At 39.3% G+C, this 12910-nt stretch overlaps 2 protein-coding genes and 1 long non-coding RNA gene across 3 annotated transcripts in view; 1 reads left to right on the forward strand and 2 right to left on the reverse strand.

Moving 5' to 3' along the window:
• LOC114650815 (phostensin-like) overlaps window positions 1-11518 on the reverse strand; it is a 69192-nt gene extending 57674 nt beyond the window's left edge. Inside the window, exon 1 of the mRNA XM_028800698.2 lies at window positions 10569-11518. Coding sequence (XP_028656531.2) covers window positions 10569-11516 — 948 coding nt within the window. The 5' untranslated portion in view covers window positions 11517-11518. The remainder of the gene's footprint in view (window positions 1-10568) is intronic.
• The window catches only part of LOC114650889 (tenascin-like), a 585410-nt gene that overhangs the window by 149488 nt on the left and 423012 nt on the right, over window positions 1-12910 (reverse strand). The gene's annotated exons all lie outside the window — the stretch shown is intronic.
• Window positions 1-12910, forward strand: part of LOC127529643 (uncharacterized) — a 744809-nt gene that overhangs the window by 76599 nt on the left and 655300 nt on the right. The gene's annotated exons all lie outside the window — the stretch shown is intronic.

Consider the following 12910-nt stretch of genomic DNA (forward strand, 5'->3'; position numbering starts at 1 on the left):
ATGCACTTGTCCCATTCAGGTTCTGCTGTATACTGGGCAGATGAATGACTGACTGACAAGTCAAAAGACTGCAAGAAAGCAAAGACCGGGAGATGAAGTTTCCTTTTTAGGGGCATGTGAAGAGCTGTCAGAAGGCAAAACTAAGGTCAGAGAATCAAACAACTGGCTAGCAGTAAAACCCAAACGAAAGTTCTAAAAATTCCACATTGAAATAAACATTACCAAAGAAAGGCATAATTGTAACAAAATGATCCCTTCCCTATCCACAGCAACTAAGACATAAATATTAAAGTGCAGACAAAGCAAAAGTGTCATTGTGCTGCACTGTAACACAGACCCCTCGGGCGTGACTAATGACACTAGCAGGTCCCTATTAAACAGTTTTTGTTTTTGTCTTCGAACCAACTCTGAACAAAGGGATTTAGTGATTACAAAACAATTTTGGGACACAGCCTTACACACACACACTCTTAAATACAGCTAGAAAAACATGATCAGCGAGTAACTTCCATTAAGGAAACCATTTAAAGGTAGGTTATTAAGCACACATGGAAACATTTTCCAATCACAACTTCACAGTAATTTTGTTCAACAACAAAGTGTCTTATGGTGTAAAGAAACTGAAAGATTACCGGCAGGCACTGCATTCCACTCCTTCATTAACTTTGGCCCAAGAGCTTTTGTGTCACCTAACCGGCACCCTTTGCCCTACAATTGCAATTTAAATGAATTCAGAGTTCCATAATGGAAAGAGTAAAAAAATAAAAACTAGGCTGCTAAATGTGTGTTAAACAAAAGTTAATCTTTACGACTGACTACTCTCTCCATGCACTCCCTCTAAGAACAACACAACACTTTAAACACCGGTGCCCTTCAGCATGAACTGGACAAATGCTGTGGTAGAAGGCTTGAACAAGTTTAATTGTGTAAATGCCATCCAACACATAACTCGGAACAGACATGTTAGATGGAAGAACGACTTCCTGCCTGTTCAACCACAGCAGAGCTGAAGCTTGTGAACCCACAGACTTTTTTTCTTTTTTCAAACCTGCAGCATGTTATTATGGTTACGAAATTAAAGCAAGAATATATTTTGAATAAGTTAGCCATGTTGCAGGGAGCTGATTAAATGGGGAAAAATGGACACACAGAGAGACACGCTGCCCACGTGGAACCATGGGGCTTTCTGTTTACTGTATTTGCAGAATCAAATATAAATGGATATTGGGTACATTATTAAACTTCGGAACTTAATTACCCAAAAACATTTTGGTACCAGCTTAAATATGCTGACAGCTGTTAACAATAATACAGCAGAAAGTAAGCAAGAGCAGGAGTGAAGTGTCATTATCATGAGCCCAGCATTCACATCACCTTCCTGACAAAACAGAAAAGAGTATTTTCTGTTTTGCTATTCCAAATTGAAACAGAAACCATATATATAAATGCACAGAATGGACCGGTTTTGGAAACTCTACTTGTGGTTTTCAAACGCTCTGAATGCAATAGCTCTCAATAAACCTACACAGTCATTCGCTCATGTTGGCTGCTTGTTTTTAGGGTACAGAATGAAAAACAGAGAACACAGTGGCTTCACAAGTGGTTACAAGAACTTTTGAGGGGAAAAATATAAGCAAAATAGGACCCAGACTCACTTTGCTTACATCAGGTTCCATGCAGTTATTGAAAACAAGCAGAAAATAAATAGGAATTAGTAAACGTTTTGGTGGTTTTGTTTCAAGATAATGATGCTAATTTCAAACTTTCTTCTTCTTCTTCTTCTTTCCATCTAGGTTGTCAAACCTTTAAGGGATTAAAAGACTCTCCCTGTCATATATAAATGTGAAGTTACTGACAAGTTGGAATGACAGCCAGGTAAATTGAAGGGATGCTGGCTAATTTTGATATTCAATTAACAGATCTTAGGTTAACTGTGAGGGGAAAACAAATTGTCTGATACCAACCTCTAATAAATGAAACACTAATTTTCCCATTGTAATTAAAATCAATGTATTTTGCGTTACCAGAATTATTGTGAACACATGACGTTACTTTGTTTTGAATGCCCCATGTATCAGTGGCTGCTGTGAGATGATTGGTTATATTTTGCCTATTTTTCCTTCTTCTATAAAAATTGTGTCTACAACATGAAAATTTGCAATTTTAGGTCATCAATGGCATGACAAGTGCTTGTCATGTAGGACTCCGTTGTTCATGCAGTCTTAACTGCCAGATGTTTTGCCTTTTGTGGCGGGGGCTATTTCTCCATACTGTTATTTTATTTTCTTAGTGTCGTAACTTTTTTTCTCAAATTACTGAACCTATATAAAGACACTTTATTTGCTCCTTTTTTGCGTTGCTAAATTTGTCCTCGGCATTCATTTTTGGATTAAACTAATTAAAAATAAATCAAATCTTACTGTGATGTCATGATTGTTTTCTTGTTGAACAATTTTGCTTATTGTCAAGTTCTTAATATCCAGGGATTGCCAGGAGAGTGTGGCACATTACATCAGTTTAGCAACTGTATGAAATTTCAGCTCCTTGCACTTACTGGTTGTCCGAGATTACAGATATCTCTAAAAATGTTACATATATGTTTCGGTCTGATAGCTTCTCTGTACAAGATTATTGTGATTACTCCTTTCCAAAATGATTTTGGTTTAATGTTTTGCCATGGTTATTTGGTGTATTAGACTTTCTGGTTTATGATATTGATCCATTATGGTACTGTTTCCTCTTCTGGTCCTATTCTAAGTCCGACCATCTTCTGTTCAATCTGGGGAGTAGACTTTGCAATGGTTTACCAGGAAGAGACTTCACAGTTTAGTTTAATAAAGCTAATCTGTTCTTGAAGGCCCCTACTTTCGGCATAGCTTAGCGACAGCATTACCTTTGCAGATATTCTGGTATTTTTTCTGCTTAGGCTAAATCACGTTTTCAAGTTTGGATAATGAACACAATTGTTGAAGTTGGGACGAGGGACTTTTGTTGCGATTCACAACTAAGCATGTGGAACTGTTGCATGAAAGTTTTAAATTACAGAGTATGCACAAAATAACAGTGTTGCTTTGCATGTTAAAATATTGCCCAACTTTTCTATTTTCATGTCATATTTTGTACGAGACTCCTTACACTGCAATATGCATAAAGAATACCTGAAAAATGGTTGCAATATTAGAATACTGACACCCTAGGCAGTTATTAATTTACCCATGCACTCCTCACATACATAGATAATCAAGCACAAGAGTACATCGCCAGACTCACATACGACACAGTGTTGATATTGAGGACATAGACACAATTTTTGTTCCAATTCAAGCCCTTAATTAAAACAAACGCAAACTTGACAAACTTACTGAAAATTATACATCAGAACAGATGATATACAAATAGTGTATTATCTGGCCAAATCTCTTGCATGCATACGTTTTTATAGTTCTTGTTCCAGTTACACTGAATACATTACAGAAAACAGAAGCAAAGAGATACCTTCTTGTTGATACAATAGGCTCATCTAAAAACAAGTTTGCTCGCTATGGAGTAGCTTTTGGCTTTCCTAGGATGCCTGATTCTGTGTCAAAATGGCATAAGAGTTATGTCTGTTTTCAGCAGTCAGTCAGTCATTAGAGAAGCAGAATGAGTCAGTAGAAGTGAATGTGAATAAGTGTTCCCTGCAATGGATTAGCATTCCATTGAGTGCTGGTTTACAGTTATGTCCCAGTGCTATGAGCATACATTGAATTAAATGGGTTAAAAAAATGCATGGATTGATTAGGACTGTTGAAGATGTTGTTCTGTTGAAGACTGTTCAAAATGTTGAAGAGACAGCAAAGCTCTTTGATATTATGGAATAAAAGGTTTTGCCTAAACAGCAACATCTGTCTTGTGTGCTTAGGGTAAAAGGAAGCCTACTGCTTGCTAACTTTAAATGAGCAAGTACAGTTATAGGAAATTAAGTGACAATAACTCAAGACTTAAATAGTATTTCATCTTGATAACAGAGGTGAATACACACAATACCATACAGCCTAAAAACGGTGGTTGGGCTGGGATTAACCCAGAAAGCTGGGTGGATTTTACATAGAAAACAAACTGCTTTGATGTTTGGATGCAGTTATTCTGAAGAGCTCCGGAAGTCACAAAACGTATGCACCACTGTTACATCACAAATATATCGATAACTATACAAATATTTTTTTTATATTAGGGTATGTAGGGGTGAAAAGAAAACATAATCAGCACTTTCATTTGACAGCACTTCTTTCCATCAGTGTTCAGAATTTGACCATCATGTAAATACAGGTACTATATACAAGCAACTTCCTGTAGTGTGCAAGGGTGCTGGAAAAATGCTATCTTCAGCAAACAATACATGGTCATGAACTTCAAAAAACACAAAATGTGGTCATGCCAAGGAGCCAATCACTGAGCTTTATAGTCTCTGCCCCAATTTTCAAGAACTTTCCACCAAGAAAGTCAAGGTTATACAGTGGAGTAGCAGTGCTAACATACAGTATGTATGCAAGCATATAAGTAAATTTGGAGCTCTAAACTACCTTTATCAAAAACAGCAGACAACAGTTAACAACTACTGCACCAAATTTGTTAAGAGGGTTGGTTTTTCCCCATGTACAAGTAACTATGCTCACTAGAAACTAATTAATCACCCTGCATTCTATGCCCAGTTCATACACAAAGTGAAGCTCAAAGTCTTTTACAAGACGTAAAAGGAAGAATTTAATTTAGAAAGAAGAAAGACAAATCTATATTAATTTATTAATTAGACAGTACAAGTAAACAAATAAATAAAAAGTAAAAATGGAAGAGTCCATAATAAAATTACACAAAACTTAATCAACTGTATAACCTACACTCTTAAGAATACTGGTTCTTTATTAGCACTTTATGGGTCTTTACTGGGTTGTATGGTTCCTTGTTGAATGTATGCTTGACAAGCACCATTTAATTCTGGCAAAGGATCTTTGCATACGAAGTTGGTTCTTTGTGCCTAATATGTATACAAAAAAAATGAAATCTTTAATGTATTGTAGGCTACTTAGCAGGACACTAACAGATTAAGAAAACCTGAACTTACTGTAGACTGTTTACTGTATATAGCAAGAATCCTTTTATAATTATAAGCCATTGGTATTTCACAAATTTGTTACCATCTGCTAATGGTTATTTACTGTATGGAACCTGTTGCAGATCTAAATAAATAAAGTTTGTTTTTCTGAAACCTTCATGTGGATGGGTCTTCTACGAAGCAAAAATGGTTCCCCTAAGGCATCGCTCTGAAATACCACTCTGGCACCTTAATTTTTAAGAGTGTATATGTAGATTTTAGGTCCTCAGTAGTCGTAATGGTAACAGTCAGAGTCTGGTGCTAAGGTCAGATGGCTAGAGAAGACAAAAACAAATACTCCAACTTGCAGGATGACGTCTAGGGGTTCCAAGGTCGAAAGACTGCTTAAAGCCCCCCAGGGGCATTCTAAAATACATACCACCTGTGGAGATGGTGTCAATACACAGGAAAGAAAATATGGGTACAAAGTTACACTCTCTGATACAGGGACACTTTTATACATTTTTGTTCATACATATATATCATGTCCCCTTTCGGTTCCATTCCATCTGAACTAGTGTGGTGCATGATTGCACTTGGGTCATAATCTGGGATCCTGAGTTGGTTTGTCATTCTTAACTTCTTCTTCTGTACGCTTTAAACATACGGCGCAACACTTTCAATTAAGCGCTTCTCTTACATCTTACTTGACACACAAAACACGCACACAAGGTACACAATTCTTAAAAGGCTCGTAAGGCACCTCGAGAGGCACGGTTTAAACCCATGTGTCCTCTACACCTTACGCATTTATGCACATTTGTGATGTACTTCACATTTGTATCATATACCATATATTTTTTTTTTCAAGAATTGCATATGAAAAATCACAAGTTTTCTCCTTGTAATTCTTTTTGGTGGCTCCCATAGACCTGCACTGGATAAAGTGAGCCTGGAAATGTATGATTACATGGTTTGGTGTCACGATCCTACTTTGGAGACAATGAGAAGAAGGAAATAAAGACCCTATTAAGGAACACAATGATAAAAAGAAAAGACTGCTGTGTACTGGCCTGGGTAAGCAGTAAAATGTCCCAGTAGAGTCGGGTGAGCTCCAAGGTAGAATAAAACTTATTTGGCTAACTTTAAGTTCTAAAGGGAAGAAAAAAACCTGTAATTATCCTCAACCGTCTGCTATTCTCAGCCACAATTTGAACACAGTAGCTGGAAATGTATCCATCCATCAGCTATGCTATACTATACTTTGCCTTTCTGTAAGAGAGTGGAACGAGGGCAGCACAGTGGCAGCAAGTGGGTTTGAATTCCAGCTCGGTCTCCATGATTGTGCAGCCTGCACATTTTCTCCACATCTGTGTATCTGCATGGGTGAGCATGTGTGTGTTTGGCATGTGATGGACTGACAGACCCTTCAGGGCTGATCCCTGCCTTTTGCTAAGTGCTACGAGGACAGCCTCTAGCACCATGTACCCAATACGTTTGATTAAGGCTGGTTTAAAAACAGGATAAACGAGTGTGGAAAATAAATGAATAGACAGATGGGTAGTGCAGGGCCAAAGCCAATCCCAGCAGCACCTAAACCTCTATAGTCATTAACTAAACAACATGAAACTGGGATCTGGAAGCAAACCAATGAAAACCCTCATGTTCACAGATGAAAGTGCAAACTATATACAGATAGCGACCCTGGCCCCTAGGACTCTAGAATTGCAGCACTAAATACCACTGTGTTATGTCATCCACCTAACAGCTACAGAATGCATACTTACTCACCATCTAAGGCTATGTGAAGCTAATTTATAAAACCTGAATTAGCCACTGTGTCACTTGATGCCCACTCAATCTGCACTTTATAATGTTCTTATTCCTTTCACAAGTTTAATGAATTATTATGATAAACATAGGTCTTAGATTTGGATTCTATTCATTAGTTTCAAAAACAGCCATTCAATTATGGTACATCACATATTTTACTCTTACACAACATTCCAAAGAGAGTAATGTACAGTAAAAACAATTACTTCAGCTGTTACCCTGGGTATCCCGTGGAGTGCACCTGAATATTACCAAATCTGCTGTACAGGTACACTTGAACAAGTAACAAAATGAAAGAGGAGGACCAGTAAAACTCTTTTCATATGAAAAGCCAACATTTATGCAAAAATGTTATGACATCCTTAACCTCAATGTTTCTGCAAGACAAAGCAGTGCTCATAAAAACTCAGAAAAATAATTTGCATGTCAGGTTAACAATCTAGGTTCTGTATTTCATTTTAAAAGATACTTTCAACAACAGTGTATCTTTTCACAAGCTACTAAGCTACTGCCCAGCTACTGCCCAGTTACCCATACCTTATACTATCACAGGAACACAAGGAGCTGGGGAACTATTGAGAGAGGCGAGAACCAAACCTGAGTGAGACACATAATTCACACCAGTTTACCCTAAAAATGCATCATTATATATCAGAAAAGGAGTGGAAGGTAGCAAAGCAGAGAATTCACTCGAGTTCTATATGAGCAAAGCATAGAATTATTCAACTAAAAATTATATATCAAGCCCATCTGTCTCGCTTAAAACTGTCCAAAATGTTTTCAGGGCAGGATCCAACCTGCGAACGCTGCAACCAAGCCCCTGCCTCACTGGGTCACATGTTCTGTCTGGGCCTGCACTAAACTAACATCATTTTGGACAAAAATTTTTAAGTGCCTCTCAGACAGCCTTGGTATCACAATCCCTCCTAACCCATTAACAGCTGTTTTCGGTGTTCTTCCAGATGGACTTGAAGTAGAGAAGGACAAGCAAACTGTGATTGCATTCACTACACTTTTGGCACGCAGACTTATTTTGTTAAATTGGAAGAATCCTAATTCTCCTCTTATAAGTCAGTGGGAAACCGATGTTTTATATTATTTGAAATTGGAAAAAATCAAATTTTCAGTTAGAGGATCTGTACAACATTTTTTCAAAACATGGCAGGATTTAATCAATATTATTTTAGAATAAGAGAAATAACTATTATTGCATTTAACTCCCTTCTCCATCTCTTATTTACATAGATATTCACTTCTCCCTTTCTTTTGTTTAATGTTGCCTTATTAAAAAGCCTAAAGCAATTTTCCTTTAGCTAAGCTCTCCTTCTCAGGGGTGGGGTTTGATTAGTCTTCAAATTTTTTGGGTTATGAATTGATCTGTTTGTATGGAATGATTACAATGAAAATTAATAAAATAAAAATATTAAAAAAAAAAAAAAAATGCATCATTGGAATGATGGTGAAAAACAAAGAACTCATATAATCACATAAAAACACAAACAGAACCAGCACAAAGCACAAAGACAAGGACAGGTCTATGGCATGGAATCAAACTCATGTTCCTCAAGCTATGAGGCAGATGGACTAGTGATTTCATATTTTAACATATTTTTAATTATCACTAACACAATGAGCTAGAATTCATTCTATCTTCAGTGTTACATGGGGCCTATGGTTCAGCTTTCTCCAACAAAATGTTATATTCACCTTGAATAGTTTTTTTTAAAGTTCCAACTATCACATAAGTTACAGTAATGATGAAAACTATGAAAATCACCATTATATGGTTTACTCCATGTTTTATTTAGCTTACACACTTTACTCCTTTATGGAGCCAGTCTCCTAGGTTGGGACCCCACTCTCTTTTACTCTCTGTGTGGAGTCTGCTTGTTCTCTATGTGTCAGTGTTTGCTCTTCTCAAGTTACTGTGATTATCCTGCACATGCCAAACATATGTTTATTGTGTTAATCTCATATTCTGGACTGGTAACTGGCCCAAGATCCAGAAATGGATTAGCAGGTATCAGACTGTTATATTATTTACAAGGGGGCTCCTGCTCGCTTCGCTCGCCTACCCCCGGCGTTGGGTATCCTGAAACACATTATTCCTAACTTCACTCCGCAGTAGTGCCACTCACAATATGGCGGTGACGCCTGTGCCTTCACTCCGCAGTAGTGCCACTCACAATATGGCGCTGACGCCTGCGCCTTCCGTACTTTATGGACCCATGGGGCCTCTGTAGCCTCTTCTGTTTGAATCTGGGCTGCAGCGCAGTCCTCTTTTTTGTGTGGCTGTCGGTAGTCGTTAGCCATGGGTGCGTTGTTGCTTCATTTCTCATTCACGTCAGTTGAGCTCTTTCGTTTTTGGGCCATGACTCCTTCGTGCGCGGTGGATACAACTTCGCGTGCGTTTTATGATATGTGCGCTGTACGCGCCTGCGCAGTACGTCTCATGGTCCCATCGCCGTGTACCTGTGTCCATGCCATCCGGTTTACCATTCTTAAGTTTGAATCTGGGCTGCAGCGCAGAGTCCTCTTTTTTGTGTGGCTGTCGGTAGTCGTTAGCCATGGGCGCGTTGTTGCTTCATTTCTCATTCACGTCAGTTGAGCTCTTTCGTTTTTGGGCCGTGACTCCTTTGTGCGCGGTGGATACAACTTTGCGTGCGGTTTATGATATGCGCGCTGTACGCACCTGCGCAGTACGTCTCATGGTCCCATCGCCGTGTACATGTGTCCATGCCATCCGGTTTACCATTCTCGGTTAGTAATATGGATAGTTATTTATACTTATTTACACTTATTTATAGAGAAATAGGGACAAGAAATGCAGCGAACTACAATTAAGCAGAAAAATGGTGTCTTGTTTTGTTTGACATAAGCAACTACTTATTACAACAACCCTGTAACCTTTACATAACGTAATAGTCACCATACTACAATATTTCGGTCTCAGAGCTGCTTTTTCATAAACATGAATACACAGGAAGTCCTGATGCTATGCTTCATTTCATATTTATGTGAAACTACTTTACAAATTGCAAAGTTCAATCAGACATTTCAATGATTAAAGGCTCTATAACCAAATGTGTACACAAGGCTGCATGCTTTACTTCACCAATACCAATTACTTTACATATCAGACCTGAAATATGTAAATACTTTAACAACCACATCTTACCATCATCAGACTTTTCACTCAGTGATTATCAGTCCCTCTCTCTGACCATATACAGATAGTCATATGGTTTCTTTTATTCAAACATGTTATTGTGGTCAGTGAAAACCACTAAATGACCAAAAAGGACTGTGCATGAAAAATGCAGGTTTTTTGTTCCTCTTATTAATGGGCTGAAAACTACTTACCCTGATATCAGCAAAATTACACTTTGTGTGCACTTTTCAGAGTTGTGAGAAAATTTACCTTCACAGCAAATTAAATGTCTATGCTATGACTGCCTTGATATAAACAACAATTTCATACTGTTAGCATGTGTGAAAACATGCCAAATTTTGTCTCTTAAATGCAAATATCAGGACCTACAAATGCAGTCGTTCATCAAATCGTTTTCTCAAACTGCCCATCCAAAATCAGGAAATCATTTTTACACTCACTAATTAAATCCCTAGACAATCAACAGAATAGTAAAACAATGTCTATACTCACTTTTTTCTTGCTGGAGTCCTTTTTGGCCAAACAGGACTTTTCCAAGGACAGATATCCTCCAATGACTTCAATTTCTTCAGCAGTAGGGTATCTCTTCTTCATCTTTGAGACATCATTCTTGTCCACTGCACTGTCTGATGCCCCATTTTCTAAGGAGGCCGTGTTACTGCTTGTGGCAGTGTCAGGATTCCCATTGGTGGAGTTACTGGTCATTTTGCGAGGATTGATAGTTATAGTATTGCCTTTCTTCTGCATGCCGGGTCTTCCTAAAAGTGTAGGTTTGAAGACGGTATCCTGAAGTGGGGTTGTTTCTATTGTGGCTGCCCCAGTGCGTACATGCCCCTTGCCTAAGCTTCTGACAGAAGCAGGTCCACTGCTTTCTAAACTCTGGTTCTCCTGTACAGAAACAGGAGACACCTGAGCCACATTTCGTTCTGTCCTGTTACTCAAGGCTGTTTTGTTCAAAATGTTCCTCACGGGAAAGGATGTGGCCCTAACATCCTCCTTAACAGCTGTGGAGGTGGCTGCTGGTGCACTGTTATCCCGAGCCATGACTGGCTTGAGGTTATATATGCGGCTCATACTTGCTCCTCTACTCTGGTCTTCCTCTCCTTCAAAACTGGGTTGTAGGCCTGATTTCACTGCCTCCCCATCACCCTGACATGGCAGAACCGGCTCTGTAGTTTTTGCAAGCTTCTCAGCAGCACCAGGGTCTGCTGCAGTCTCTACTTCTTCCTGTGCAAAGTGAGACAGAGGCTCTGCTGTAGATTGCAAGGAAGAGGAAGCCAAACCCTGCGTTTGCAGCAGCTTGGCTGAGAAGTGAGTGCAGGGGACGCCTACTTCCTTTTCTGTACAAACTTCATTCTCTTCCTGCTGGTGCAACGTCATACAAGACAGAAGGTCTTTCTGAGGCTGATCCTGAGTGGCAAGCTTCAGCCCACCATCCATCTCCTGCATATATTCTCGTGAAACCGGGTGCTCATAGCGATTGCAACTTCCTTTCTCTCTTCTTTGGAATGAATGCTTTCTCCATTGTCCTTAGATACCTCTAGAAGGGGAGTTTGTTGCTGCTGCCGTTTTGGAACCACCACAAAAGTATAACGTGACTGAGCTCTCAGGTTGGCCAGTGCTCGAGCCTGAACATCACTTTCTGGAATAAGCAATGGATCAGGACAGATGGCAGGCAAGATTTCAAAACTGTCACCTTTCATCTGGGAACAAAGGTCATCTTGTTTGTAAATGATGCCATCGTCATGCTCATTCAGATCTGGGGGAGAGTGTGCATTTGCTAAACCTGACAGGTACAAATTTTGACGTTTTCCATAGCTACCAGTTATTGATGGCTCTTTTATAATTTCTTGAACCTCATTTTGAGTGCCAGGACGGTGACTGTAAAGTGATGAACCTTCACTTAATTTTTTAGGTTGTGTCACACTAGTATTGCACAAGCTATCCTCATTAATGTCCTTCTGCATGTATTTTGTTTGGTTATTCATCGATTCTTCACCACTAAGTGGACAACTGAACGATCGTTTCGGCGAAGGCTGGCGCTGTTTAACTGAAGATCTCGCTTCAAACTGACTCTTGTATCCAGCCACAACATTATGCTGAAGGTGTTTGCTGTTGTCTGTAGGGCAGGTGCCAGAGCCAGATTGGGAAAGAGGAGGTGGGGTTACTGACCGTTCACTTCTCTTAATGGACTGCTTTTCTACTTTCTGGCCATCCCAGTTTTGGGAAGGAATAAAACTACACTTTGCGGAGTGGAATTCAGGGAAACGACGTCCAGAGTGTTCATTACCATCTCCATCCATAATTATGTTTTCTATACTTCTACTCCGGACTGGTCGACACCTATTTGTGTCCTGACCATCAAACTTACTCAAGAGCTTGCTAACCCTACCCCGGCCTGCAGCTGTTGGTTTGTTCAAAGAGTTAAGGTCTTCAACACTCCTGCTTAGAGTTGGCTTGATGATGAGGACTTCAGATGCATGGATCTCTGTCACACTGCCTCTTCCAGCTATCAACTCACTTAAGTGGTTCTCCACATAATGGCCCTTCCCCACCTCATCTTTGGAGTCATGACTTCTTGTCTGCATGGCATCATCCGATTCAATAATAATGATGTTTTCAGCCCGAATGGTTCTAATCCCAGGGATGCGTTGACCATAGATATCGGCGATCTGTCTTACCTTGCAGGGGTTAGCTGAAGTTGCTTCTTCTGTTTTTGAGGGTACAATATTCTTCCGTTCCTGGGTCTTTTTTTCTAGTTTTATAAAGGGATTCTCATGTACAGGGGCAATGGTCTCTCTCAAGACCGTACCCATTTCTTTGCCCAAGTCTGT

This window comes from Erpetoichthys calabaricus, chromosome 1 (assembly GCF_900747795.2).
Source record: "Erpetoichthys calabaricus chromosome 1, fErpCal1.3, whole genome shotgun sequence".
In the NCBI taxonomy this organism is placed as follows: Eukaryota; Metazoa; Chordata; class Cladistia; order Polypteriformes; family Polypteridae; genus Erpetoichthys; species Erpetoichthys calabaricus.